Source organism: Stegodyphus dumicola, chromosome 6, assembly GCF_044657685.1.
Source record: "Stegodyphus dumicola isolate Sdum_Otavi_A_Nest chromosome 6, ASM4465768v1".
NCBI lineage: Eukaryota > Metazoa > Arthropoda > Arachnida > Araneae > Eresidae > Stegodyphus > Stegodyphus dumicola.
Window position 1 is genome coordinate 10426887 of NC_140773.1, and position 25359 is coordinate 10452245.

General features: G+C 35.0%; 1 protein-coding gene across 1 annotated transcript in view; it reads left to right on the forward strand.

Moving 5' to 3' along the window:
* The window catches only part of LOC118205342 (uncharacterized), a 120235-nt gene that overhangs the window by 25261 nt on the left and 69615 nt on the right, over nt 1-25359 (forward strand). The window contains exon 2 of the mRNA XM_085818096.1: nt 20881-22435. Within this exon, the coding sequence (XP_085674222.1) occupies nt 20881-22435 (1555 nt within the window). The remainder of the gene's footprint in view (nt 1-20880; nt 22436-25359) is intronic.

Genomic DNA, 25359 nt, shown 5'->3' on the forward strand with positions numbered 1-25359 from the left:
AATGCACAAAATTTATATCATTTAAAGAATTATCTAATCGTTGCCACATGTTCTATTCAAATACTATAATAAAGCTAGAACTATGTATAAAAGAAATTAAGCAAACAAAACAAAAAAGAAACAGTTTTTCACAGACGATTGAGTATTTCTCATTCAATTAACTCAGTTCTCACTTCGCGACAAGGCAAAAATACATAAAAACTCAAAATATCTGTATTAAAAATTACGAAATAATTCTTAAACACTTATTTCCTCGAAAAAATTCCAGAAAGGATTAAGCATGATTTAATTGGCAATAATAAATGAAGGCGTTATCTTTGTTGTTGCCAAGCTAAGTTTCTCTAGATTGGCAACGAATCCACTATTTTTCCAAGTTTCAAATGTAAACAAGCAATGGCCGACATCAAAAAATTATTAGGCTTAGCGGCACTTAAACAACTTTAAATTTGTTGATAATTCTAAAAATATTGCATACAGATTTACTAAAGGCATAAAAACCTTAACCGGAAGATAAGAACAACATAATTCCATCATTTTTAAAGCAACAAATGTACAATTTACAAACATATAAGAGTAAAGAAACTGAGATCACTGAGCCGGGTAACAGAGTGGATATATATATATATAAAAATATTTATATACGTTTGGTGCGGCCGACTGCAACCACCAAAATACGAGATGCACATCTACAGGTTATAGCAGTCCTATATCCAAAATTTTAACGTTCTGAGGCTACTCGTTTTTGAGTTATGCGAGATACGTACGTACATACGTTCGTACAGACGCCACGAAAAATTCTCTTCAGAATTCATTTTAAAGCGGTTTTATAATTTTTTTTGGGAAAAGAGTGTTTTATTCTGCCCTTACATACAGATATCACGCAAAAACATCATTAAATTGCTTTCGATAACGGTAAAAATGGATATTTTCGTTGAAATATGCTGCCTGAAACTTTTCGCGATTACAATACTTCCTTTTTACTTGGTACAGGGAAGTAAAAATGTGAAAATTTTCCATTAAATTAAAAGTGGACCTCTTTATTGAGGCAAATCTTATTTTATTTGAAACTGTAAATGGAATTTTACCTTTAAGATGTATGTTATAATTACAAATATTATCTTTCTACTTTTCAGTGTAATTTTCTGTCTTAAGGGAATCCTCTGGAATATTAATACTTTTAAACATGAGCGGCCAGTCCGCGAGCCATATGCAGACTCTGAGTTACCTTTCTGCTGACAGAATCTACTAATACAGGCTGCAGATATCCAGCTGGGAATACATTTTAAAACTTTTGCACCCTTAAAGCCCTCTTAAATATTTATTTTATTTATTTATTACGTTCTCTGCCATAGGCACTACACTAGGGGAAGGGAGGGAGGACCCCGCGGAGAATGTTTTGTGTAGAACTGCCTCTTATCCATGTTACACATGGGGAAAATCATCAAAATGCCCATGCAGCCAGCCCGTTCGCTGGGACTCGAACTTTTCACCGTCTTTAACCTCTCGGCCGCTGATGGGCCTGTTAAAGGTTTGAGCAATATTTACTGACTTTATCAAACTTATCATCAGCGCCTGCAGTATTTTGTTTAACTTGTAGAGACATTAGGAATATTTTTGGGAGCAAGCAAGATGAAAAATTTGCAACCGCCTTCACCGGGAATCGAAACACGGACCTCCGGAATACCGGCCCAGCGTGCTGAACCACTGCACCACGAAGGCACGCTAGGGAAGTGGGAGAAATACCTTATATACTCCCCTTTTTAAAGGGCGACTAGGGTTTTAGGGGACCTAGTCGCCAAATCCTGGGTGCAGAGAATCATCATCCACAACCCTTTTAGTTCGGGCGCCAGAGTCATTAGGCATTTTGGAAGCAGAAAAGATGAAAAATTAACAACCGCCTTCGCCGGGAATCGAACCACGAACCTCTGGAATACCGACCCAGCGTGCTATCGTTACACCATGAAGGCACGCTAGGGAAGTGGGAGAAATACCTTATAAACTTGCATATATAAAAAGAATATATATCCTAATTTGCGCTTTCGAGACATGAAAAACGCAATTTGAATTTCGTCAATCGTCCCAGTAGAAAGGGAGATATAAAAGTGTGTCTTTTTTCCTTCGCCCCCCCCTTTTTTTTGCGCAGTGTACCAAACACTCGAAGTCATGGCCCCTGATAGAAATATAACAGAGGAAAGTTAAGTTGCCTTCGAAAAAAGCAAGTTGTTAGAGATTACTACTCTATCACGCAATGTCTCGCATCTTTCGTGACCTGTTCCCAACCACTGCTGCAATACGTCAAGAGCCTCAAGCGGTGCAACCGATCCAGAACATCAAACCAACGACACCCAAACCGTTTCACCCGGGCAAGCCCGGATGTTGCGTTTTGTTATCCGTCTACATCCAGCTTTATCTTTAACGATATGTTTTTATATTTCCCGGTCTATATTTAACATTCGTTAAGTGTCGTGAGAAACATAGCGTTGATGAATGAAGAGTATCGAAAGAGTCACTCCAGCGTGTCCAACCTTAGGAACTTTCACAAAATGATTGAGGAATCACGCATTTAGAGTTCGGACAGCGGATCATGCGTAGCCTGTAATTCATCTGGTTCATTAACGGACTGGTGGTGTTGTTTCATGAGTTACGCATACAGGAAAACTTTGATCAATTTCCTTAATGCGATGATCGTGTATAATCATTGGGAAATAGTTGCGAATTTTGTTTTATATATTTCATTATGAGATCGGGAATGAAAATTCGTGCAATGGTATAAAAATGTCCTAATATTAGTTGTTTACAATAAATATAACACATATAACTTAAATTTAACACATGAATAGTAAGAGCGACAGATGTGATTGTGATTGACTGATGTTTAAATGAGAGATAATATTAAAGTCAAAACCAATTCTTTTGCTTACTTCTAGGTCAAACGTTGTTAAGCCACTAAAGTAAAATTATTAACTCCAAATGAATTCTAGATTCGAGTCCAAATACCATTTCGATTAGCCTCGAAATGGCATTTTCTGCTGAATGACCATAAATGGTGAATCTCTTTTCAAATTGTTGCCACGAAATACGATCATCTTGTATTATATTTAAAGAAATTAAATAATGAAGAATCTGCATGCATCATCAATTAATTTATACATTTTTAATGCATAAGAACACCTTATAACATGCATTTTTGTATGAAATTGTTATTACGAAATTGCATTTGTGTATTGAAGCCATTTAGCATGCACAAACAAGTAGTTCTACTGTTGAGCAAGAATCCTGCTGGAAACAGGATTTTGTGAATACGTATTTTATGTGACTACTGACGTTTAAAAAGTACGATACGGCTACTATAACGAAATCTATATAAAATATATATAATCTCTCTCTCTCTATATATATACAATTTATTTCCTAAACAATATTGATTAATTGATTATATTATCTCCTAAGTAATCCTAATTAAACTTAGGAGATAATATAATCAATTAATCAATATTGTTTAGGAAATAAATTGTTATTAACTTACTTTGCAGCAATTGCGCAAGTAGTAGTAACTTGTTTTCGCACTAAATGCATTTAAGATCATACCATATATATATATATATATACGTCGACGTCGACGTTTTTCCAAAAAATTCTGATGTGTACACCACATGACTTCCTTGCACGGAATATTAAATTATAGGCATTTTTTCTTGCATTTCATTCATTGCATTTCATTGAATTAAATCTATTTCGTCGATAGCGCATTAACCACAATAGAATAAATGCACTCTTTAAAATTCATTATATTTGTTTACCACAGCGACACTCTGGCGCTAGCTTCTCTTAATAGCGTTACATTTCGTTCATATTATAAATCAGAATGCATATAAATTTGTATCATTTGAAGAATTATCTAATCGTTGCCACATGTTCTATTCAAATACTATAATAAATCTAAAACGATGTATAAAAGAAATGGATTAAAACAAATTCGAAATTAGGCCGTCCAACTACCCATGTTCGGGTGGAGGATTACGTTATTCAAAAATTGATGGTTCTAAATTCCGTTGTTTTTTTCACAGTGCGAGAGAAACATAAATGCATTCACACAGATTTCTTCATTATTTAATTTCTTTAAATATACAAGGCGAAAATAATTGGTGACAACAGTTTGCAAAGTGAAACCGACATTTATAGTGAAACAAAGTAAAATGCCGTTTCGAAACTAATAGCTTTTCTGAGCTGCCGCCCCTTTGGGCTAATAAAATAAATAAGAAAACTAATTGCAGAACTAGATATAAATTAAAAAAAAATAATCACTATAAAATACTAGCGCAATTCATTATTACAGTTAAATGCAATTTTTAACATTAGAATGAATGCATAAAAATTATTAAAGTGTTAAAAGTGTTTATCACTATGATGTATTATGAAATATTATTGAAATACGCGCGTGTGAGTATGGCAAAGCCTCGAGGGCTATCTGCCTAAGAGGAGGGATGCCTTCGTGGAGGACTTTCTAAGGGAAACTGGCTCGTATACACGTTACACATGGGGAAAACCACGAAAACGCCCATGCAGCCAGCCCGTTCGCGGGATTCGAACCGAACTACCAGTGTTCAGCGACTTTACCGCTCGGCCGCTGGTGGGCACCTATTATTGAAATAAAATTCCTTTGTAGAATATTATGCTATAATATTCAGATATAATTTTAAAAAAGCAGTACAATTAAGAATTTTAAACAAAAACTTTCAAAAATCCATTTTTTAGATTTTAGAATTTTCTACTTATTTACACCAATAAAAAGCATAAAAACTGTGAGAGAAAATTGTTTGTTTGAAATTTTCTATTAGTTCAGATTTAAAATATTATTTTTTAAAAGAAGTAGATAAAAATTTCCTTACAGCATAGGAAAAGCTAAAAATATATCCAGACCTGAAAGCATGCAACAGCTTTATAATTATTTAGAACATTAATTATGCTTGATAAACATGCTAAATTTTTAAAAATCAATCTCAGTTTCAAAAATAAAAATATCTAAAAATTCTAATTTGTGAAATGAAGCGCTATCACTAGCTTTTTCTTGAAAATTATACGCGCTGCAATAGCCAACTTTTGTTAAGTTTCTGCAAGTTATCCCTACTCCTCCGGATATGGTCAAGGTGACAGCCGGGAATGCGGCAGGGCAAGAGAGAAAACCCTTTTGGGTTGGTCTATTTCTTATAAGTATTTCGCAGTAGGATTACGTCATTCAAAATTGGATAGCTCTAGGTACCGTTGTTTTTAATTTTAATGTCAGAAACATACATACATTTATGCAGATTCTTCAAATATAATACAGGGCAATAATATTTGGTGGCAACAGTTTGAAAAGTAAAATGGACATTCAGAGTAATTCGATGCAGAATCGCAAAACGAAAACAATAGTCCCTCAGGGACAAAGACTCTTTGGACTAATAATCCTGCAATTTAAAAAATATAATATGGGATTTTTTTATTGATTTTAGAATTTCCTGCAACTAGAATGAATAAAAATTTAAGAGAAGTTAATTTAGTGCAGTTAATTAGACTAAATAATTTAGTTAATTTAGTACTTTAACTTCTGCTATCCCAGATAATAACATAGGTTGAACAGTGAAACTATAAACATTTGCCATCGTTTCATGGCAAGTATACTTGGCAGAGGAGTGGCTTTGATTTTTACACTGAACATCTGCTGCACTGAAAAAGTAAGACCTGCTTTGTGAATCCAAGTCACTGACTTACTGTGGATCTGTTGTATTTTTTGCTGTGTATAATAAATGCGTTATCGAACTTCGAAAATGAGGAATGTTTAATGCCGCACCCTGTATGTAGTTTAGACAGATGAACCAGATCTTGGCTCTTAGATCAGATATAAGCCATATTCCATAACTTACTCGTTTAGACTGTCAACAGTTTCTAAGTTCATCTTAAAACTAATTTACGTACCATTTGAATCAAATCTGCTTTCACATGTTTCTCTGGAAACGGCACTTACAGAATTTCCCCACTTTCACAGACGAGTGCTTCACGTGTATAAAAGAGGCTTTTTGACGCTACGTGACTGCAATAAACTATACGTTTTAAGGTGCACTCTTCACCTGGTGACATAGACAGTAGAGGACGCCGGAGGAATACCAGTCTTACTAAGGACCGTTGTTCTATAAGCCACATGCTCGGAGAAGTTCAACTTCCTTGTGGCTTTTGGATTCCATTCGCTTTTGAAAGGACTTTGCATCATTTATAACGTGCCACGGATTAAAAAAAGGTAGCTTAGTCGGTAAAACGTAGTAAGCATAAATTACACCTACAAATGTTTTAAAAACTCAATTTTACGCTTCTACAAATATTTCAGCAACTAGAAATTATTAGTCCAAAAGGGCAGTTTGCCCAGAAGGATTATTAATTTCGTTTTGACATTTTGCGTTGATTCACTACAAGTCTTGTTTCACTTTTCAAATTGTTGCCACCAAATATTATCGCCCTGTAAATTAAATAATGAAGAATCTGCATAAATGTGTGTATGTTTCTCGCGCTGTAATAAAACAGCGGTATCTAGAGCCATCCAGTTTTGAATGACGTCATCCTTCTGCGAATATGTGCATCTGGAAGCCTAAATTGGAAGTTTGGAATTTGTTTTATTATAGTGTTCATATTTTGTAAAACCTTAACGAATTTTTAATTAACAAATTCAAGGATTTCAAAGCGAGCAATGGCGACGTTGTACAGAAAATTATTTTTATTTCCTGCGCGCGAGACTGTGTGTCGGAAATTCTAAAGATATGCCCATTTTAACATTATTTTGCGATATTGCTCTTGAACTAAATTTTACGGCTTATGTGCGAAGAACATACATTATTAATAAATATCTTAAAAATTATAGCACATATTTTTACCTGTTACAACATTTTTTAATATTGCACTATTTCTTTTTATTATTACTCTTACATTCCGTAAATCCTCGTTAATAAAAGTGCTGTTTAAGTTATTTTAAATTATATAAAGTAACCAAAAATTGATGATATTTTAAATGGCATATATTACTTTTAAACTTTATTGCTTATTTTTAATGCTTCTGCAAAAATTAGAGATCATACTTTGTTTTAATTTCATTTCAGATCGAAGTTACCCTAAATATTACGTAGTTACACAGGACTTTAAATTAAAAAAAGTGCTCTTTAGTGCGTTGCAGACTAGCTGGGCTTTATCTAAAAAGCGTTAGGTTTGTTTGTTATGGAATCATGGCAGAATTGCTATCACGAACCAACTTGCATGTAGAGAAAGGGATTATCCCAACCATTATTTTTTTTCCGAGTAACTTCATTTAAAGAAGCCAAATTCAGAAGGGGATTTATTTCCATTTCTAAGGTATGCACTCGTAAATAAGGCTTTAAGTAATAAAATTTCGAAGGTAACTTGTCAGGACTTGTGTTTGTGATTTGTCACAAACAGGTCACAAACTTGTCAGGGTTTGTGATTTGCTTTGGAAACATGATGTATCCTGAATAGGAACAGGGAGCTTACTCAAGCTATGGTCAACAATGTGTGGAGCAGACAACACAAGCAGGAAGAGTATACGAAACCCTTTATTTTGAATACTTTACAGGTACTCCCGAACTTCGGGATACAGAGACCAACCACTTGTGGTCTGAACGTAAGAATATAAAACTACTAACTAAAACTCTAACTAAAAGCTAACTTTGAATTAGTATACAAATGCCTAGCACTAAGACTGGCCTTTATTTAAAAGGGTACTGCTGAAACTACAATACGTTTTCAAATATCAAGAGGGCTAAACCTCTGGCCTTTAAAGGCAACCAGCAACCGAGTGAAGACTCGTAGAACTGCAGTGGCAAGCGGTTTGCTTCTTAAAACACATTCTCTCTCTCCAACTCTTGGCAAAAAGCTACAACTTAAATACTTGGGCGTTAGCAAGACAATTTGCATAAACAAGTTAAAGCATTTAATTCTGGCCCGAAGTAGAAAATCAGAAGTGATAGTACAGTTTTAAAATAAAATAAACATTAGTAAAACTTAGGATCCTTACAAACTGACTTTCTGGATGTCAGAAGTTAAGAGCTATGCAGTGCAAACTAGCCTCCAAAAAAAGTTGCTTCAGTAATGTGCTTCAAACAAAGCAATTTAACACAGATACAATATTTGCACGTGCAAACTCCACAGGAAAGCAATAAGCGCCGCCAACAACATAGAACACTCACAAGTAGTGCAAGGGGCTAAGCTTATGTACCTTTAAGCAGCGAATGGCCAGGTGTAATGAAACTGCAATCATTTTGAACACAGTTAAATGCCATGTCCCACCAGTCCAAGCAAGCTAACATATTACCCAAACGACAGCGTAATGTATTCCTGTTATAGCCATAGCGTGTATAGAATGTTTAATGTATAACCTAGGCAGCGGTATAAATGTCCCACCTGCCCAAGTACCAACATAAAACGGGATAGCTGATAACACCTCCAGAAGTGGCACAGTGGTCAATTTCGATTGCAGCAAACAATAGTGGCATCTCGGCAGTAGAACGGCACCACCTATTGTCCGATTCTTTCATTAAACCATAACGGTGTTTTTCTTGCTCTTTAGTTAATGCGTGTCTCTTATTTAATTCAGTTGTACTTCGGTGATGTGGAGGGTACTGTCATTTTTTACGAAGATACTCTGTAACTAGTACGCCTTAGTCCTTGATCAGAACGGCACCATGGGCCACAGAAAGGCGATGTTAATGTGGATATATAGTGTAAGGGTCTTTTACATACTTACTCAGAGTAAATAATAGATGGTCTCTGCACTTATACCTCAAGTAACCTAACCTATCACGAACCATCAGAGTAAAAGTCTGGTGAAAAACGGAAAGAAAGTAGCTTACGATGACAGTAATGGTAACAGATGATGCCATGATATTTGGAAGTTGTTTTTGTCCGTAATGATGCGTTATTTAATTGCATGTATTCCGTAATATACAAACATTGCCAAGTTATTTACAAGATAATGTCGTTGATTTTGAAAAATAAAAATTCTGCCAAAAAAAGAAATTTCTAAACGATTATTTTACCTTAGTTTGAGCTCAACGGCATTGTTCAAGTTCTTTCGTAAGTATTGTGTTTTTAATGCCATTTACAACTTGGTTTCTTTTTTTCTTCCGTAATTAACAGCACTTTTAAAAACCGATTTAATTTACATAGCCAAATTAATTTATTTTTCAGATTAAACTGATTCAGAATGCAGGTAAAATTGCTAAGGATATTTTATATTAATTATAATGTGGATTCTTCTTCTTCCCTGTGTTCTTTTAACCGTTCTCAGATTAACTGCGATTCGCAAGTTAATTGCTGTTGTAAAATTTGGAAAAATTAAATGAAGTCATTCGAAGTTTTGAATGATATTCTATATATTCACTAACTTCATTATTGTGAACGTGAAAAATAAAAATTGGGCAACAAAAACCCATTGTAGCTTCCGCCATCAGAAAGAACGTTTTGACACTTTACCTGCTTTTTATTAGAAGAAACGCCCGCATAGCATGCTGCAACATTCGTTCTCAAACTTTAACATCATAGTTCGAAACAGGTCAATGATGCGGGTTTTCCAAGCGGAACAGGAACAAAGTACTTCATGACACACTCTTTGTGACAGATTTTTATTTTTTTTCTTTTATTAAAACACTTAGCGCCCATAAGTTCTAATGTTTTTTTGGCTGTAGAATATTAGACGTCGCTTTCTTTTTCTTTATGTATACAGACAAAGATTAAGTCAAAAATTAATTCTGTAGAGTTGTAGCAGTTGCTGTAGTCTTTCGCTATTTGTCAGTTGCTGCTGACTTTTAATTAAGGAATGGTTACAAAAATCATACTGTTGATAATTCGTGTACAAAAAACTATGGATTTTTGACTTCGTAGATATGATATATGGAAGGTTATTGAAATATTCTCAAAAGAATGTTATATTCCGTTTATGAAATACTGCTAAAATAATATTTTTTAAAGGAAATGCAATTTATTTTGAACTAACAAAAATATTTTTTAATCGGAAACTCACAAATTTTGTTTAATTTAAGGAAATTTTTAGCAAAACTTTTGAAAATCTCTGTTCTTCGCACTTAAAACATAAAATTAAGCTCAACAACAATATCGCAAAATATTTTTCTAAAACGAGCATGTCTTTAGAATTTCCGATGCACAGTCTTGCGCGCTGGAGATAAAACGTTTTTTTCCCCCTCGTGCAGTGTTGCTATTGCTCGCTTTGAAATCATTGAGTTTGTTAATCAAAAATTTGTCAAAGTTTTACAGAATATGAAGTAGATAATAAAACAAATTTCAAATTTGGGCTTCCAGATGCCCATATTCAAGTGGAGACTTATTCAAAATTTGCTGGATCTAGGTACCGTTGTTTTATCACTATATATTATCACTGGGCAAATTTCCCCTTTGGACTTGGGGGGGATAAGCAAACTTCAAAAGAGTTTACAAAGAAAGAAGGAAATAAGCGACTGAAGCTTTTTTACAAGGGATCTAGAATTATCTAGAACTATTATGGTACATTTGTGCAAACGCACGCATTCAGTATTTATTAAAAATGATTTCGGACATAAAGATATTACAACATAGTTTCAATACAATTTGAAATTCACAAATTAAATTGAACATGTGTTTTGATGTAACAAATATAATAAATTGGTTTTGGTTCATTCAAAAATTATTGCAAAATACTCGAGTGTTATCTATCTAATAGAAGGGATGCCTTCGTGGAGGACTTTCTAAGGGACACTGGCTCATATACGCGTTACACATGGGGAAAACCACGAAAAGCCATGTGTAACGCGTATATGAGCCAGCACGTTCGTCGTATGCAGCCGGCACGTTCGTCGGAATTCGAGCTTCGGACTGAACTACCAGTGTTTAGCGACTTTTACCTCTCGGCCGTTGTTGGTCCCTATCGGTTAAAGAAATGTTGTAATATAACAATACTTTCATATGTTAATATCTGTAGATAATATCTGTTAACGGAATTTCTAGATTTTTAAAGGGAAAAAGACTAAGCGGAATCAAGTGCTTTTTGGGCTGCTTTTATTTGTTAGAAGTCACATGATTAGGAGCATGTATATTCGAGCTTCTGTAGGCAGAAACTGAAGAGAAAAGGCGAACAAAAATTCAAGTAACAAAAATTTGATTTGTCGAGAAAAGTTAGCATTGATATTGAATTGTATGTTTCGAGTTTCAGTTTGACTTAATGAAAGTTTCAATTGATTAGAATTCTACTTCATTTCATTTTGAAAAACGGTTTCGCGAATGATAACGGGCATAGTATTTTACTTATTTAGTTAAGCGAAACAATTTAACAAAATGTAAGTAAATAATAGCAAATGAGCAGATTATTAGTGTCTTTGTTTCCATAGGTTGTAAGGATCTTAAGTTTTACTAACGTTTATTTTATTTTAAATCTTTACTATCACTTCTTATTTTCTACTTCCGGCCAGAATTATAAGCGTGAAGGTATTTATGCAAAGTTTGTCTGGCGAACGCCAAGTATTTAAGTTGTGGCTTTTTGCCAAGCGAGAGAGAGGAAGCAGTGAGTCAAAGCAGGCCGCTTACCTTAGAAGTTACTTAGTTGCTGTTTGCCTTCCAGGCCAGAGGTTTTAATCCTCTTGATAAATTTAAACGTATTGTAGTGTTCACAGTCTCTGTACTACATACGCTTCCTGTTAATATAAGGCCAATCTTCCACGTTTATTATTCTAAAGTTAAATTAGAGTTTAGTTTTATTTTTATACTTTTACGTTAGATCCCAAGTAGCGGGTCAGTGTATTCCGAAGTACGGAAGTTATTGTATATAGAGAAAAATAAAGGGTTTTGTATACCCTTCGTCTGTATCCTGTCTACTTACCACAATTAGTGAACATAGCTTTAGTAAGCTCTCTGTTCCGAGTCAGGTCCTTGTATGTTACCGAAGAAGGTAAGAAGGAACATTGACCCTGATAAGGTAACTGGTTCATTTACAGGTTTCTTATATTTGTCAGTGAACAGGAAATTTATATTTCTTCAGCCATTTTATTTCATTATTCTTTTTACTTTTGAGAGTAATGGCGTAAGAAAGAAGTTTACGAAGTCCAATTGCCAACAACAAAATATATACCAATAACTCATAAAACAAATTTGGATTTTTCATATGAAGGAATAGGTCTCAGAGCATTCCATTATTTAAAAGCAATTACATTACTGAAACGGTAGAAATAACCCAATTCCAGGTATTCTGTCATTTTCAACTAGAGTATACCACAATTTTATCTTCAGATCGTCTGCTATTTTATACGCGTGCTTGTCCTGCTCCTATTTGAACTATCTCGATTTGAAGAAAAGAAATCAAGATATGTAGGTCATGTTTTGGTTGGTTCGTAATTTCTTTTCACGCGACTCAGAGACCATCGATTTTCTTTACGTGAAAGGCGGATCGTGCTAGTGACCTTGCCCCCGTCCCCACTAACAATGAAAAGTAACCGAGGGAAGAAGAAGCAGGCCAAATGAGAACGCCTGAATGAGTATCTTCTAACGCAGATGTACTACAACAAGCTTGCAAAGGTCTCTTATTGTAGTCTGTAGTCTAAATTTTTAATATTTTACTGTATGTATCTGATTTATTAGCTTTGATGAAAAATTGATTCATATTTTCAGGAAAAAGTATGCGGCTCGGGATGAAAAGATATATCTTAAATAAGGATACATTTTTCCTATAACGTTGACAAAGGTAGTACATCCGCCATCTTGTTTTATTTTGTTTCGAAGATATTACGCATCATTATTAATCGAAGGTTCATGGCAATCCTATACAGAACCTCTCAGTCAGCGCCATTTTGCCATCTGCTCACTTCGCATCCCATCTCACCAATATTTCAATATTTTTCCTTTGTGATTAGGCAAGTTAATAATCAATCTTTTTCCCCTCCAGAATCTTACAATATTCTATAAAGTACCTTTCAACTTCATTTATTTATTACGTGGAATATTTCGTCAATATTCAATGAAGTCAAACACTTCATTGAATTATGACTGCAAATAATAATAATAATAAGACTTCAAAGGAAGTCAAATGTATTTGTTGGTGCAAATGGTGAGAAAGCAAAACAGAATTATTGCGCCAAAGACTCGAACACGTGAAAAGACTTCTCCCCATATCTCCACGTACTCCCCATATCACCACGTACCCCATATCACCATCTCCCCATATCACCACGTACTTTAGTATAACTGGAAGCACATTCTGTTAGCAGTAGGAAGGTCCAAAGTTCGAATCTGGAAAGGGCACTCCTGATTTTTCCTGTTTCCTAATTCGAAATAAACCTAACGACTCTGCACATGTATATAATGAATGATTTTTAGGCTGTTTGGGAAAACGTGGGGGATCAAAATAACTCCTCTAATGGCTTCGGAAATCAAAATAAAAATTCGGAAGAATTTTAGAATGTAGGCGTAGCATAAAAATAAACATCTAAAATAATTAATTAAATAATACTTTTTAATCTCTATTGTTGCTTAAAATAATGTGAAGTAATTGTTTTTTCAATGAGAAAATGTCTGTATGTTTGTACGTAAATACTCAGAGTGGGACAGAAATGATGACCACAACTCAAAGTGTGACAGAATTGATGACCACAACTCAAAGTGTGACAGAATTGATGACCACAACTTTAAAGGGTAATTAGAATATCGCAAAAGTTAAGCTTTTCGCAGTAGAGTAAGCGCTGGAATGTGAAATGTGAACTTGGAAACCCATCAAGTACGAAGAAAAGAGAACGAAAAGTTTTAATCATGAACAAGCTAAGGATCATAGGAAAGACCGTTTGATACTAATGATAATTGATCAAATGAATGACCATAAATTGCAATTCATGCGTAACAACTAGTAAGAATTGATTGGCATATAGTTTAGAACACAATTTCTCAAGCTATGGTACATATACCATTAATGGTACATTGCATCACTTTTGGTGCGCAATTTTAAACAAGAGATTTAAACGAAAGCTCAAAATGAACTCAAACGGGAGCTCTTTTAACATTTTAATTTTAATCTTCACTATTCAGATACATAGAGGGTGGTCATAAAATCTTTTCTGATATATGCCTATCCGATCAACCAATCGAAATGGTATATCAGACATTGTTGTTTAAAGATATGCGCTCGAGATTGCGATGATTTAAAACAATAGAGCTCTTACGGTTACGGTTCCAGAGGAAAAATTTCGAAATTTTCGACTGGCGACACCCACTTTTTTCCTGAACAAATTGATTAGCTCATTGAGAAACCATAAATGTCATTGGAAAAATACACGTTTGTCGAAAACTACCAGCTTAAAACATTTGCAAAAAATCTGATGTGTACACCACATGACTTCTTTGTATTGGAATATTAAATTATACGCATTTTTTCTTGCATTTCATATAAACTTATTGGATTGAATTAAATCTACTTCGCCGACAGCGCATAAACCACAATAGAATAAATGCATTCTTTAAAATTCACTTTAGTATTTGTTTACCATAGCGACACTCTGGCGGTAAATTCACTTAACAGTATTAAAAATTATATAACAGTTAACTTATATAATAATTTTATAACGGAAACTAAGTTAACTGTTATATAATCCAATAATTATATAACAGTTAACTTATATATTTCGTTCATATTATAACTCATAATGCACAAAATTTATATCATTTAAAGAATAGAATTATCTAATCGTTGCCACATGTTCTATTCAAATACTATAATAAAGCTAGAAAGATGTATAAAAGAAATTAAGCAAACAAAACAAAAAAGAAACAGTTTTTCACAGACGATTGAGTATTGCTCATTTAATTAATTCAGCTCTCACTTCGCGAGAAGGCAAAAATACATAAAAACTCAAAATATCTATATTAAAAATTACGAAGTAAATCTTAAACGCTTATTTCCTCGAACAAATTCCAGAAAGGATTAAGCATGATTTAAGTAATAAATGAAGGCGTTATCTTTGTTGTTGCGAAGCTAAGTTTCTCTAGATTGGCAACAAATCCACTAATCTCCTGTTTCAAATGTAAACATCAATGGCCGCCATATAAAAAAGGCCTAGCGGCACTTAGACAACTTTAAAATTGTTGATAATTCTAAAAATATTGCATACAGATTTACTAAAGGCATAAAAACCTTAACCGGAAGATAAGAACAACATAATACTATCATTTTTAAAGCAAAAAATGCACAATTTACAAACATATAAGAGTAAAGAAACTGAGATCACTGAGCCGGGTAACAGAGTGGATATATATATAAATATATTTATATACGTTTGGTGCGGCCGATTGCAACCAAAATACGAGGTGCACATCTGCATGTTATAGCAGTCCTATATACAAAATTTCAACGTTCTGAGGCTACTCGTTTTTGAGTTATGCGAGATACCATACGTACGTACGTACATACGTTCGTACAGACGCCACGAAAAATTCTCTTCAGAATTAAAGCAGTTTTATAATTTTTTTTGAAGGAAAAGAGTATTTTATTCTGTCCTTACGTTCAGATATCACGCAAAAACATCGTTAAATTGCATTCAATAGCGGTCAAAATGGATATTTTCGTTGAAATATGCTGCCTGAAACTTTTCGCGATTACAATACTTCCTTTTTACTTCGTACAAGGAAGTAAAAAGAGCTTTGACCAATAACAACCAAGACAGGAGAAGGGAAGAAACTTATAAACTCAATCGTATTTGACAAATGAGATTTGTGGTCGTTGTGAGGTCTGTAGTCAGTTGTTGGTCGTTCGTTTGAGCAATTCTTGTAAATATCAGACAATATTTCGTGTAAATATTCGCGAATAAAACGAGTTTTCGTTTTGCATAAAATTCATTCTTACTATGCTTCCGCGTTCCCATTTCACATTCTACCCCCTCTTAGTATTACGGAAATTGTTACATTTTCCCTGTTGTATCAACCTTAAATTTACGACTATCAATTCTATTTCTCACTGCATATATAAATAGAAAGCCCTTCACGATTACCTTTTTCTTTGACCTTATAAGGTATTTCTTCCGCCTTCTTGACATGCCTTCGTGGTGTGGTGGTCTGCACGCTGGGCGCGTATTCCAGAGGTCCGCGGTTCGATTCCCAGCGAAGGCGTTGCTAATTTTTCATCTTGCCTGCTTCCAAAAATACCTAATGTCTCTACAACCTTTATTATTAAAGCAGAAAACAAACACTAAAACAAAATTTGGTTCTTTAGCTTCGTATGGATTAAAAATTACCATAATCTGGGCCATGATATATCTAGTTTGCTATTGGTTGTAAATATCATGGCCCAGATTATGGTAATTTTTAATCCATACGAAGCTAAAGAACCAAATTTTGTTTTAGTGTTTGTTTTCTGCTTTAATAATAAAGGTTGTAGAGACATTAGGTATTTTTGCCATGGTATTTACAACCAACAGCAGAGCTTAAATTGTGCCGGAGCATACCGGAGTCTGGCCCTGGTACTTCTTAGTTTTTGGGATAAATTATAATTATAGACGGAGCGCACCGGAGCCCTACATAGCGCACTGGAGCATAGCCGCATCGGAGCATAGCCGCCCTACATAGCCGCACCGGAGCGCACCTGCCCCGGCACTTCTACAGGGGTTGGTCAAAAATATGGAAACACCTTTAAAAAAAACATGTTTCTTTGCTTAATATGGTGTAGGAAACCCGTTGGCATCCAAAACAGCTTGCAGTCTTCTCGGAATGGATAAATACAGTTCCTGTATGTTTGCCAAGGGAATATTATACCATTCTTCCTGCAAAACGGTGGCAAGTTCAGATAACGATGTTGGCGGTGGATAACGAGAACGCACTTTCCGTTCCAATGTAGACCACAAAGGTTCGATAATATTCAGGTCTGGTGAATGTGGTGGCCAGGGGAGATGGGACAACTCATCCTCGTGCTCAGAAAACCAGTCCTGGACAATGTGTGCTGTGTGAACAGGGGCTTTGTCGTCTTGGAAGACACCATCACCATCGGGGAACAAAGTTTGAACCATGGGATGAACTTGATCGGCCAAAATGTTCACATAAGTCTTAGCAGTCATGTGCCCTGACACAGTTATCATGGGGCTAGCAGAGAACCACGATATGGCTGCCCAAACCATAACAGAACCCCCGCCATGTTTCACTCTTGGCAACAAGCAGTCTGTATTATAGGCTTGAGATGGCGTTCTCCAGACGTAAACTCGACCAGAAGTGGGAAACAATGTGAAAGAAGACTCGTCAGACCATATTACTCGCTTCCACTGCTCTATAGTCCAGGCTTTATGACTTAAACATCACCTTTTCCTGTTACGGGCATTAGCATCACTGATGAGTGGTTTCTCAATTGCAGCACGGCCAGCAATTCCCTGTTTATGAAGCTCCCTTCTAATTGTTTTGGTACTCACAGGGTTCGGTAACACAACATTCATTTCAGCAGTAACTTTTGCAGCTGTGGTCTTCTTATTTTTCGCCACAATTGCCCTTAATGATCGTCTGTCACGATCACTCGGGACACACTTTCGTCCGCGCTGTGATTTAGCAGATGATGTTTTTCCGCTTTTCAAATATGCGGAATAAATCTTCGATACAGTACCTCTTGAAACACGAAACACCTCAGCTACCTTGTTTACGGAAGCACCAACCATACGTGCTCCAACAATTTGCCCACGTTCGAAGTCTGTTAACTCTCACATAATGCAATGACAACCTCACATAACAGTACTCCGACAACAACTGAACTGTTTAGCACATTGACGAAGTTGTATAGATGGCGTCAGTAGTCAAAAACGCCAGCGCCACCTACATATTTCATTAAAATCAATCTTTCTTTTCAAACATGCATTTCACAAGGTGTTTCCATATTTCTGTCCATCCACTGTATGTAACTGAACAACAATTTCAGTAGAAATCTGATCTCAAAAATTTTATTTTTGGCAATAAAATTACATTAAAAATAGCTTATTAAATTTTAATTTACCTCTGTACATTTTACTTAATTTTAATTTTAATAATTTTATTATTTAATTATTTTAAAGAACATTAATTAAATAATAATTAATTAACAATAAAATATTAATTATTCTGGTACTATTTAACTATTTAATTTTTTAATTATTAATGATTTTAATGGTCATTTTATTTATTTATTTACTCTTGTTCCTTTTTCTAGGCGGTCTTGCCTAGGGCTCCGGCACTTCTAATTTCAGAAATTAAGCCTTGACCAGTAGGCTACTATATTTATATTTGGCATGCACTACACGTATGTTAACCGAAAGCAGTTTAATGACTCAAAGGGGGAAAAAAACTAACATATGAGTCATTTATTTCTATTTCCTAACGAGTTGACTTCACAATTGGGGGCGAAAATAGTTATTACCGTTTACACATCCGGGTAGCAAACTTAATTATTTCCCCAAAAGTAGGTTATTGGATACAAGAAACGATGCAAGACTTCTGCTTTTGTCGCCCAAATGCAATTTAAAAGTCAAGTGTTTCGACGAGGAAAATGTAATATTTGTAACGCTCTACGACTGCGAAAAGCAGTGGGCAGTTTTGCTTATTTTGTTCATAGAAATGCTGCATTGTAATTAGTTTTTTTTGTTGTTCGAAGCCACCTGTCCTGGGAAAGAAGGAATACATTGGAAGAAACAGAACGAGAACAAACTGAAGTAAAGAATAAAAATTTTATCAGATTTCTCGCTAAGGAAAATTTCAAATGAATAATATTAATTTCGATTTCTTTTTTGCATTTGATATACGTACTGTAGTTACTGCCGATGATTTTTGAAAAAACGCAGATTTGTACTGAAGAATACGAAACGTGTACTTTAAATCATTCCCCCCCCAAATGTTTCAAAGGTATATTTATCAGATGTTTAATACGCAGCATTTCTCCACTCCGTACGTGATTTTTACTTCCTTGTACGAAGTAAAGGAAGTAGTGTATTCGCGAAAAATTTCGAAAATCATATTTAAAAAAAACTTCATTTTGAGCGCTCTTGAATCCATTTGAACGGTGCTTTTGCTTGACATTTATATATATACGGACAAAATTTAGGACGCTTTTTTACAAAACGGACTGTAAAATAGATTTAAAATGGATTCAAAAGAGAATGTATCGTGACGTTTGTACATGCGTACATGTGTATGTATCTCGCATAGCTCGAAAACGAGTAGTTAACCCGCATGCAATAGTTGTATAATTTCAACAATTTGAAGGTTAAATGGTGCTAAGCCTGTAGAGACATCAGGTAAATTTTCGAAGCCAGAGAGATGAAAAATTAGCTACCACCTTCGCCGGGAATCGAACCACGGACCTCTGGAATACCGGCCCAGCGTGCTACCGTTACACCACGAAGGCACGCTAGGGAAATGTGAGAAATACCTTGTATACTCCCCTTTTTAAAGGGCGACTAGTGTTTCAGGAGACCTACTCTCCAAATCCTGGGTGCGGAGAATCATCGAAATATTTCATTTTAATGAATCATCCTCCTGTTTGACACTCCCCTTGGAATGCGTATTGTTATTTTTGCTTGTTTTTCTTTTCTGCGAGAGAAGCAATCCTTTCTTGGGATCCATGAGGGAATGGGGTGACTTAGTCACCTCGTGCGACCGTTCATCCACAACCCTTTTAGTTAGGGCGTCACTTGTAGAGTCATTAGGATTTTTTTAGAAGCCAGAGAGATGAAAAATAGCAACCGCCTTCGCCGGGAATCGAACCACTGACCTCTGGAATACCGGCCCAGCGTGCTACCTTTACACCACGAAGGCACGCTAGGGAAATGGGAGAAATACCTTATAAGCCTAACGAGGCCAACATTTGTAACTCTTTTGTAGAATAGTGAATTAAGTCAGGTTGTGCACCAACTTTGATATCTTTTTGCCGAGTGGGACCAAATGTAAACTTTTGAATTTTTTGCTCCGAAAAACCTGTCTTTCCGCCCGATGGTTGAATTGCTTGTTTTTGCGTAGAATTCTAAGTTTAACTGTAAAATTTTTTAAGCAGTTTGTTAAGTGTATTTGGTGTTTTATGCTTTTCTCTGTTTTGCAGTGTTTAATGAAGATCCTTTTAGTTTTTATGCCGCGAAGTAATAATTGAATTAATTGAATGAGAAATATATTTCTAAATGAATTCCAGGAAATAAGTTTAATTAATTAATTAAGCAGCAGAAAATGTGTATAATATAATAGGCCGTTCAAGGAAGGCATGTGTTGCCCACATCAGATATTTTCTATATGCATTTGGACTACAAAATATGTAAAGCAACATAAATTAGAACAACAGTATAGAATAATTTAAAACAAAAAACTTAGATTAGTTTTAAATCAAAGTTTTTCTAACAAATTTTACTATTTTAAAAAATACGGAGACTCACTATTTCGGAAGTAATAATCTATTGTTATTCAATCAGTATAATTGCATACAGGTTAACTCTACGTATTTGCAATCTTCAAGATCGACTAATATAAATGTTGATAATGTCGTAATATATAACATAAATAAAAAAAAATTAGACTTGCACTGCATATCGTTAATCTTGATAATCTAGATTAATAACAGTATGTAACATCAATACTGATGGCAGCAAATGGCAAAAGATTATTACTGTGCAGTATTAAACTATAGGTAGTTCTAAATATATGCGATTAACATTATGTAAATTAATGTAAAGAACATGCAGTGTATGTAAATCTTTTCCCTTTATTCTAAGGTTTTTATCCAAGCTATTATTATTAAAATTCCATATTGCTCAGAAATGAGAATGTTATTTCCTAATATTCGTTAACTATTACTGATTATTTATAATCGTTTTTAATTTATTTATTTTGTAGCTTTTGTGGACCGCAGACCAGGTTATCACAAACATGACAGATCCCGGAGGGCTTCTGACCATTACAGAAAACCACGAGAAATCAGGAAAGGATTTCGCGAAGGTCGCCTTCTTTATCACGCCTCAGAAGAAGCTCATGATCCTCGTAAAATGTTGCTATTTCATAACCGACCAAGTGAACCTTTGCACGACTTGTATAGAAAAGGTTTCTCCTACTTACACGTTCCCGATTTCCATCGGCAACCGGTTGAAGAGCGCATACCAAGAAGAGATGGGGGCAACCAGTCCATTGATGACATCATTAGTGGCATTATCCACCTGCTAGGTGGTGATGTGCAAGTCACAAGGCCGGAATCTAGGCCATCATCTGTCGTATTTCCCTCGTCTCCTAAACCTGCGAGGATTAATGATAGGGGACCGGCCCATTTCGATTCATATTCCAATCGTAGGGTGCCATCTCCAAGCACGTCAATCTCTTCAGAGATTTTACCCAGTAGCACATCTGTGATAGATAGTGGGGATGGTGCATCCACCACAAATCGTTGGGTTTTTCCTGACGATACGGACGTCAGTTTGATTTTAGGCTTAATAAATCGAACTCAGTCAGACAGTGGGGGTTCTACATCTTCGGCGAATGCCACAACTTCAAGAATTTCATCGACGTTCATTGGTGGAGGTAGCAATGTTTCCTCGGGACATATAGAAGTAGTCGAAATCATTCCCAGCAGGGAATCTGGAGGTCACTACACATTGCCCTCAACTTCTTCACAAGACGAGATTATAGGATCATCAACACATAGTAGTATCCAAATAATGCCTACTGAAGTGTTGACAGAACTAGATAAAAATGGCCACACATTTATAGAAACTGTGGTAACAGCTGAATTAATTAATGCTACTGGAACGCAATCATCAAAGAGCGAAGAAACTGAAAAAGTGACTAAAAGTTTTATAACAGAAACTTCTGTTTTACCCTCTATGAGCGGCATTATAGTTTCAAGTACTTCAAGTACGAATATATTTCCTATAGTATCATCTGACTCAGCTACTGAGTGGTTACCTATTTTAAAACCACCGGAAAGAGGTCCCAACGCTACAGCGATTTATTCTCCTCATCCAGAAGAGCCAGTAATCATAACTCATCAACCAGACAGCTTCGAAATTACAGTTAGTCGTCAAATGTACAGTAATCAATCTGAAACTAAAGTTGTGCCTACTTTTACCAGCTTACAGACACCAGCTGATGTTACATCATCTACTGATATTTCCGTTTCCATTGTTGCTACTCAAGTAGATGTCATATATGGCAGACCGACAATGTCTTCACTTCCACCTCCACCTCCTACTGGAAGACCTCAAGTATATCCTGTAGACATAGCTGAGATTAGGCCATCTCCCAGACCAAATATTTACCAGCGACCGAGGCCTCCCGATCTAGGACCACAAAAATATCCAAACGGACTACGACCTTTACCGATTCCGAGACCAGGGGCTGGATCAATTATGAGAAAACCTCCACAAGTGTACAGACCTCCTCCTCAGGTGCCTGAAATTAGGTAAGTGTAAATTTGAGCTCGTATATATAAAAAATTACCTATAAAAAGTTTTTTTTTAGATTAGCAAGTCTTGATTTTGTTGAAAGTCATTGTTGGCTTTTATTGGCACATCACCACTGTCTTCTTACAATTCAACGATCTCCTAAATATTTAATCTGTATCACACTGATACTTAATTTATATTATTTAAATGTTGTGCTCCTTCACATACTGCATCATGCTTGTCTCCATCTGCATGATGATTTTTCCCAGTTACTATTCTATGTCTTAAATACGTGAATATTTATTCGAAAATAAGACTTCTTTGGGAGATCAAAATGCAAGTGAATATTTTATTAGAGCAGCACTAAATCCAGTTAGGATTAAGGACAATATTTTACTGCTGCTTAGCAATATTGAAACAATGTGGCTATTTTATGTAATATGATAGTTAAATTTCCTCCTCTCGTTCTACAGTTTCGTTTATCAAAATATTTGGATTTAAGACCCAATTTTAAAGGGGAAAAATAGCAGAAAAGAGCGTCTTATTTTTTCAGTAAATACGATACCATATAATGTAATAATAATTATAATAAAAAAAGGTGCCTGTCTCCAATATTGATGCCAGACATGTATCTTCGGTTGCTAAGCTTCTCTGCATTATACTGGGATTTTCATGAAACACTTCTAGCATTGGTAATAGAAATATTTCGCAAATAATAATAATAAAAGAGACTGTAATATTATGCCAAAAGGAGCGTTTTTTTAAAGTTTAGTGTGCTATCTTTATTAAATATCATGATTTTCGCACTTTGTAAAGACGTTAATCATTTTTTGAAAATAGGAGAGATGAAAAATGAGCAACACCTTCGCTGGGAATCGAACCAAGGACTTCTGAAATACGCTCCCAGCGTGCAGAGCACTACACTACGAAGGCATGCCAAGAAGGCGGGAGAAATACCTTATAACTTAAGCCATAACATTCAACAGTATTATCACACACACACAAAACAAAAAGAAATCTCGAGCATAAAATATCCGTGCTTAAGATGCATGCGAAGCTAATATTCATGGAAATCTTTGAAATCATTGAGTTTGTTAGTAAAACATTCGTTAAAGCTTTACAAAATATGAAATAGATAATAAAAGAAATACCAAATTCGCGCTTTCAGATGCCTATATTCTAAAGGAGGACTACGTTATTCAAAATTTGATGTCTCTAGGTATTGTTGATTTTTCACAATGCGAGAAAAATACATACACTCATGCAGATTCTTCATTATTTAATTTCTTTAAATATATTGCAGCGCTGTAATATTTGGTGGCAAAAATTTGAAAAGCGATTCAGACTTTTATAGTGAACCAACGCAAAATGTCAAAACGAAATTAATAGCCCTTCTGAGCTAACGCTGCTTTGGGCTAATAACTTTAAAAATGTACTCATAGTACACAAGTTCCAACCAGTATAATGTTTCTTGTGCTGTGATAACTTAAATATAAATTTTCACACTATTCCATTATAAATTCACAGATGTCTAATACATTTCTCAGATATATAGGGTAACATGTGATCTCATTTGGAACATTTCTGAGAACTAAATTAGAAAAATCTGATGTGTACACCACATGACTTCCTTGTACGGAATATTAAATTATGTGCATTTTTTCTAGCATTTCATTTAAACTTATTGGATTGAATTAAACCTACTTCGCCGACAGCGCATAAACCACAATGCATTCTTTAAAATTCACTTTGTTTACCATAGCGACACTCTGGCGCTAGGTTTACTTAACAGTATTATATTTCGTTCATATTATAAGTCAGAATGCACAAAATTTATATCCTTTAAAAAATTATCTACTCGTTGCCACATGTTCTATTCAAATACTATAATAAAGCTAGAACTATGTATAAAAGAAATTAAGCAAACAAAACAAAAAAGAAACAGTTTTTCACAGACGATTGAGTATTTCTCATTTAATTAATTCAGTTCTTACTTCGCGAGAAGGAAAAAATACATAAAAACTCAAAATATCTATATTAAAAATTACGAAGTAAATCTCAAACGCTTATATCCTCGAAAAAATTCCAGAAAGAATTAAGCATGATTTAATTGGCAATAATAAATGAAGGCGTTATCTTTGTTGTTGCGAAGCTAAGTTTCTCTCGATTGGCAACAAATCCACTAGTCTCCTGTTTCAAATGTAAACATTAATGGCCGCCATTAAAACAGGCTTAGCGGCAATTAATCAACTTTAAAATTGCTGATAATTCTAAAAATATTGCACACAGATTTACTAAAGGCATAAAAACCTTAACCGAAAGATAAGAACAACATAATTCAATCATTTTTTAAAGCAAAAAATGTGCAATTTACAAACATATAAGAGTAAAGAAACTGAGATCACTGAGCCGGGTAACAGAGTGGATATATATATAAATATATTTATATACGTTTGGTGCGGCCGATTGCAACCAAAATACGAGATGCAGATCTACATGTTATAGCAGCCCTATATACAAAATTTCAACGTTCTGAGGCTACTCCTTTTTGAGTTATGCGAGATACGTACGTACATACGTTCGTACAGACGCGACGAAAAATTCTCTTCAGAATTCATTTTAAAGCAGTTTTATAATTTTTTTGGAGGAAAAGAGTGTTTTATTCTGTCCTTACATACAGATATCACGGAAATACATCGTTAAATTGCATTTGAAAGAGGTCAAAATGGGATATTTTCGTTGAAATATGCTGCCTGAAACTTTTTGCGATTACAATACTTCCTTTTTACTTCGTACAAGGAAATAAAAATTTGTATTAAACATCATCGAAAGTTATATTCTCTAAAGCGGTAGCCTTAAAAACTCTGTTCTATTCGAAACTATGAAGAAACCCTGTTCGAGTCAAAATAAAATTTTGACATATGTGAAAGAGAATGAAGTG